This window comes from Bidens hawaiensis, unplaced genomic scaffold (genome assembly GCF_021521415.1).
Source record: "Bidens hawaiensis isolate Kalapana, Puna unplaced genomic scaffold, B.hawaiensis_p1.1 tig00078813_1, whole genome shotgun sequence".
NCBI lineage: Eukaryota > Viridiplantae > Streptophyta > Magnoliopsida > Asterales > Asteraceae > Bidens > Bidens hawaiensis.
This window is the reverse complement of record NW_027503495.1, coordinates 1-7,284: the sequence shown is the minus strand read 5'-3', so window position 1 is coordinate 7,284 and position 7,284 is coordinate 1. Positions and strand designations below refer to the sequence as shown.

General features: G+C 28.3%; 1 protein-coding gene across 1 annotated transcript; it reads right to left on the bottom strand.

The window, feature by feature from the left end:
* Window positions 1-237: 237 nt before the first annotated feature.
* LOC143607005 (putative receptor-like protein kinase At2g39360) lies at window positions 238-931 on the bottom strand (the record flags this gene model as incomplete). The annotated part of the gene is made up of 1 exon (XM_077082604.1): window positions 238-931. A coding segment is annotated over one exon (694 nt), but the record flags the coding sequence as incomplete, so codon positions are not given.
* Between the last annotated feature and the right edge of the window lie 6,353 nt (window positions 932-7,284).

The window sequence follows — 7,284 nt, the reverse complement described above, 5'->3', positions numbered from 1 at the left end:
TTCCATTGTAGGACGCTATGGAGCCTCTCCTAAACATTGACATAATGCAATTTTAAATAATGTGTCCAACGAATCTTTATGGGGTCCTCTATTTGAAGTGAAAATGTCTTCACCCATTTCTTTCTTTAACCTTGGATCTATTGTTCTCTGTATGGCTCCATCAACATTGAGACATTGGCGTGCAATGGGTGCAAACCCTTTGGCATTTTTCTTTGTGCAGTCTGGATCACATACAAATTAACTCCCACACAAGATATCAAAAAGAACAACTCCAAAAGAGTAAATATCCAATTCTCTTCCCGGTTCATCTTTTGTTCCGTATTCCGGTTCATCTTTTGCTGCAGTGTGTAGCTTGGAGATCACAAAGTAACCAAATTTCACCTTCTCGTTATTGTCTAACAGAATGTTGTCACTCTTTATGTCAATGTGTATTATCCTTTGTGGGTTGACCATGTGAGTGTGAAGGTGATCGAGTCCACGTGCAATCTCAAGGCACATGCGTACAAGGTGGGTCCATGTAAAAGTATTCATATTGTCAACGCTTTTTAAATAGTCATCAAGGGTTGTGTAAGAAGCATGCTCATAGACAAGGATCATTTCATCACCTTCGTCACAAAAGCCAAGAAGAGATAAGATATTGGGATGCTTATAACTAGTACGCATTTCAATCTCCTCAAAGAATTCGTGTTTTCCTTGCCCGCCTTCTCTACTGCTAATGATGCATTTAATAGCTACGGTAATTTGTTTCTTGGATGAATCACCGTTATTCATCTCTTCTGATGCCAACAAACTATTGTTGCCAAAATGATCAAGTTCAGCTTCGTACACCAACCCAGTTGTGTCTAAACCAATAAAGTATAGTACAGCAAAGTTTTCGGTAGCCAACAATATATCACTAAGCCGAAACCTTGAGAGTTCCACGGCTTCCCCCCTGCAACAATCGTGTGCTAAAATGAATGATAATGATTTAAAAATATTAAACTTAGAAAATAAAAAATCATCCGTACTCTCTTTAATTCTTTATGTTCGATCCTTTTTAGTTTTTATATATTCATGCAAAGGTATTTATATATATATATATATATATATAGATATGGTTAAGTTCATGCAACAAGTGAAACTAGTACGAGAAACGCAAGAAGGCATTTCAACTGGTTAATTTTTTTCCTTTTATTGTTGCTTTTAGTTAATCAGAAGGGTATGTTAGTCAAACTTGTTTGTTTTATTTTTGAAATTTTTAACTATATGAATGCTAACTAAATGTAGCATCACTTATTATTTGTTTAAATTAATTGTTTTTTATTTGATTTTTTCATTCACTTTTCTTAATTAGGAATCGTGTTTTTTTTACTTTATTTCAAATCCCACTCCATTTTCATTCGTATATGAAAAAAATTCAAAAATCTCACTACCAAAAAACAAAAATTTTTGCGACAGCAGATTTTGTGGGAAATTTGTTGGAACTGGCCGTTAGCGACAATGTTCCGACAAAAACTGTTTGTCGAAAAAACCCTCGTAGGAAAAGTTGTTTCCGACAAAGTATAGACCAATTTCATACAAGTTAGCGACCTAAAACTCTCGTCGAAAATTTCCGACAATATTTCGACAATTGTATTTTCAAAACTCTGACGAAATTGACACAAGTTTCCTACGAAATGGTATTCGTATAAATTTTTATTTTTTTTTCATTTATTAATTATATTAAAAAAATTTATTAAACAAAAAATATTAGTATTTTATATTAATTTCTGTATATTTACAACACAGGCAATTTTCTGACAATTCTGAATTTTTAGTTTTGGTTTTTTTTTTACAAAACCGACAATTTTCCTACAATTCTAAAACTTTCAGTTTTTGTTTTTTATATTTTATATTAGTGTCATCTTTTCGACGACTTTAAATTTATAAGAAAAAAATACTAATAAAAAATGCAGAAAAATAGCATGAAAATATTGAAGAAAGATTACCAAAAAACCTATTTTAATATATAAATCACAATTTACAACCAAAAACACATATTAACAATTACAATTACTAATCTGCTGATTTTTTTCAGAAATTCTTCAAATTGTTTTTGTAACTTTTGCTCTTTTGTGTCTCATTAGACCTCTCTTGTTTCAGTTCAACTCGTTCTTGGTCCCGCTTTCGTTTCCAGCTTTCTTATTGTTCCAAACAGTTGGACATATTGTCTCGAGCTTCCCACTCTTTTTGTAATTCAGATAAAACATCTTGAACCTAAAATTTTTGAAACATACACAATTAATACATAATACATACTTGCATACACACACACGCACACACACACACATATGCTCAAAATAGGTACATTTCAAACCGGGTTGTGCACAAAATAGATACAAGTCAAAACAAGTAGTGATCAAAATAGGTTTTTGTCAAACAGTTTTCTTTCAAAAAAAATCATCAAAAGAAAACCACATACAGTTCATCTAATGCATTAATTGGTATCCCTTGAATTATAATGCAAAAAGGCATATATACATATCATGACAAAACGTGCAAAGTCAGATTCGAACAACCATTTATGCACTTTGAGATCAACTATTTAACCACACTGAAATACTAAATCTAACACCCTAAAATAACTCCATGGTTGCAGCACATGAGTTTGCTTATAACCAAACAATTTATAAACACTAACAATTCCAGGGGTTACCTTGGCTTCAAATCAGCTAAAGCGCATGTGGTCCAGTTTTAGACCTTCTCTCCTTTCCTAAAAGATTATCCAAGTGGCTAAAAGCCCATGCAAACAACTTTTACCTATTATGACTTATTAAAAGTACTTCCAACCTGTGTCAATAACAATAATATGTATTCATAGATTAGATCAAATTTAAACAAAACTAATAAACTAATTTAAATACCATGCATTTCATTAAACACATGAGGACCAATTTAAATGTTGTATCAGGGTGTAGTTAGACATATTAGATTTAAACGAACAAATATACTTATATTGACTAATAACTAAATTAAACAAACACAAATACACTAACACAAGCATACACATACATACGCTAACCCGCGCGCACACACATTAACACGCATACATAAACACGAATACCAACACAAGCACACACATATATATTCACACACTAACACATATGTATATACACTACACATTAGGGATGAGCATATTATTTGGTACCGTCAGTACCGAATTCGTATCAAAGTTTTGAGTTTCGGTATCAGTACATGTATTTCTAATTTTTTTTACCTTCAATATCTCATCCCTACTACACATACACACATGCGTATGCAAACAAAGTAACACAATCACACACACCCATACATGTGTATACACATACACATATGCATGTACACGTACACATACATATTAATGTTTTAATTAAAAAAACTCGATTCTTTAATTTTTTAGATACACAAGTAACATTATTTAATATATATAGAAAATGAATTAAAATACATATGCAGATTGGTGAGAAACTTGTCGGAAATATGAAAAGTTTCTCACGGTTTTTCAACAATTTATAAAAATATATTATTTTTACTTATTAAGTAAAAAGTTTCATGGTTTAAGAAATACAATAAATGAATTGAAAAATAAAAATATAGATTTGTGGGATGTATACATGTTCCGACGCTTTCCGACAATTTAAAAAGAAAATATATTTTTCTTATTAAATAAATAAGTTACATTATTTAATAAGTATAATAAAAAATTAAAAGATAAAAATATAAGTTTTGTAGTAAAGTTGTAGGAAATACATAAATTAAATATTAGATATTAAATAAATAAGTTAACTTATTTAATAGATATATTAAAAAAATAAAAAAATATGTTTTGTGGGAAACAAGTCGGAAATGCATATATATTCCGACGATTTTCTCACAATTTTAGAGAAGAAAATATTTTAATATATAATATAAAAAAGATAATTTATTTAATATTTATATTAAACGAATTAATTTTTTTGTGGAAAACTTGTCGGTAGATTGTTGGTATTACTTATGGCTATCGACAAAATATCGACAACTAAATTTTTGTCACTATTTTGTATGAAAGTTGAAGGAAAACTTATGGTTGTATTTTTGTTTTTGTTTTAGTCGGAAGGCTGTGGTTAATTTGTGGAAAAATTCTTTTGTTAGTAAATTTTCGGGAATTTTTGTGGGAAATATAGCAGTTTTCTAGTAGTGTCTCCGTATCACAAAACTAGCTAAATTTGGTGAACAATATTGTTTTATTAGTATTTCACATCTCAATAATCCATTTTTTGATACAATAATCCAAAATATACACTCCTACATATTTGAATAAATAAAACAAACTAATTGTGCAAATATTAGTTGTTTATGTTTTGATAAAAATTCATAATCGAAAGTTGTGGTTGAATATATCTACGTAAGTGCTAAATATTCTACACAATTAAAAAATCTAGACATTAGCAATTTAGCATGTAGCATTTACTACACTACTTTGATAAATCCATATACCGTGATATTTGAATATGTCCTACACGCGTGTTAATTATATTGCACAAATAAAAAAAATCTTAATAAACTCTAACCCTTCCAACACAAAATTAAAGAGCCCATGTAACATTTCCTACACAAATTTAATAAATTCATACACTATGGTATTTTAATATATCCTACACAAGTGTTTATCAATCATCATACTACACATATAAAAAATCTGAATACGCATATAACCCTATACACAATGGTATTTAAATATATCCGGTGCAAGTAATTGTACTAAACAAAATAATACAACATTCTCGTTAACATTACCCCAACATACGTTGAAAACATACAAAACATTTAAGAATAAGAAATCATTGTCATTATTGTTTGAATATATCCTACATATATAAGATGAAAACATGCTCCAGTTTGTGGATCTTTTCACATTTATAAACAACCACTTTTTATTACGAATTCTACCAGAGTAAATGATCAAAACTATACCTGAAGACAACCCTACAGTCCCACAAAAGCCAAATTAAGCCAAATTCTTTTATTACGGATTGCAGTCGAATAAAACAAAAATCTAAAATAACATAATAAAAGCAGGTTCGGTTGAAAAAAAAAACAACCGACTTCAAATTGTACAGTGAACAACAAAATAAAGACAAATATTGGTATTTTGAATTTTATGAGTGGGAGATTATGGTAACTATAAGCATTAAACGATTTGGAAACAAATTTTTAGGAACTTCTTGATTTTAAACATTTGTTGTAAAATAATAAGACCATACTATCCTTTATATATTAAAAGTCTTATAAATGATTTGCTATTTATTATAAGATTGTTATTATTATCTTGAACCATATATCAAATCAAACATAATGAATTATCTAGATTCATTTCTCACACTTCTCGCATTAGGATTACTTCTCTCATAAACCATCAAGGAAAAACTCCTTCGTAAAGAAAAAAACTTGAAAACACCTAAAGAATTAGCTTTAATTTAAAAAAATGTTTTTAATTTTTTTTGTTCATCCTTATATTATGTTATTCTTCACCAGAAAAAAAATCGATTTAATGCGCATATACAATACTGTTGTATTACGTATGTGCAATAGTGTGTATTTTATATGTTTAATAGTGTTTAATTGCATATATTCAATGGTGTGTGTGTATATTTGCAATAGTGTTTTATTATATAAAAATAAATAAATAAATAAAAGTCGATGTAGTGCATATTTGCATTAGTATTGTATTACAATACGCACTAGTGTGCATTCGATATGTGCAATAGTCTTATATTGCATATATACAATAGTGTGTATCAAATATTGGAATAGTATCATATTTTATCCAATACAACACTCATTATATGTAATACACACTATTGCACATATGCACTACACCGACAAGTTTTTTTTAATTATATTAGCATATAAGGAGAATTAAAAAAAAACTACAAAATACTTTTTTTTAAATAGTTTAAAATATTTTTTTAAGACTTTTTAAGTTCTCTTTAAGAGGAGTTTTCACTTAATTCCACCCATATATATATATATATATATATAAAAGAGTTCAAATAAAAATAAGGAATTTCTTAGAAATGGTAAGAATTAATAGATTTTTAACATGTGACATTACAACCTATGGTGAAAGAACAATTTAGGAAACTATGTTGGTTATAATGGTGAAAGAGTAATTCTAAGAAACTATGACGGTTTTTAGTGATTTTAAATCTTAGCCATTGATTAATACGATCAAATGGCTATGATTTATTCCTAGTCTTCGTAGGAAACTACTTATTTTTAGGATAACCCTTTCCTATATATATATATATATATATATATATATATATATATATATATATATATATATATATATATAAGATAGTACAAATAAATCAATTGTTTTGTGAAAAGCATGAGAAAACTTTAAAATAAAACACACCACCTAAATATGGCAATATACAGTTTTTAAAAAACTGTTAATCTCAGCCGCTAGATCCTAGATGTAAATGCTTAAATTTATTCTTATGTTTCTCACAAAACTGTTTTTTTTACGTTAATCCTACCACACACACACACATATATATATATATATATGTGTGTTATATATGTGTGTGTGTGTGTATAGAAAATGGTTCAAATAAAAAACAATTGTTTTGTGAGAAGTGTGAGATGACTTTAAAATAAAGCACATCACCTAAATAGGGAACTATACAATTTAAATAGGAAACTATATAACATTTTAAGAAACTACCAAACTTAACCACTAGATCACAGATTCAAGGGTCTAAATCTATTCTTATGCTTCTCACAAAACTATTGTTTTTTACGTTAACCCTACCATATATATATATATATATATATATTATAGTTAGGTTCAAAATGGAACTCCAAAAAAGTGAATAACTGGGGAACACCCTTTCTAACCCTAAAATCATTTCCCCACATCCTTATGGTGCACTCTTAATCACCTACATCACATCATTTTTGTAAGGAAGAACCCCCCCCCCCCCCCCAAAAAAAAATAATCAAAAAAATTATAAAAAATTATAAAACATAAAAAATTAAAAAATAAAAAATTATAAAAAAAAATCAAAATGTTTATCAGCATTCCCCATTCCAAAAAAAAAGTTAACTTCGGTTTAGCCTTCGAAAAATAATTCAAAAAATATATATAAAACAAAAAAAACAAAAAAAGTAAAAAAAAAACAAAATGTTTATCTAGCATCCTCGTTCCAAATAAAAAATATAAAAAAATTCGGTTTAACGATTGGATTTAGTTTAGCTTTTAAGGGATTTAGGTTTTTTTTAGCATGTGGAGGGCGGGGA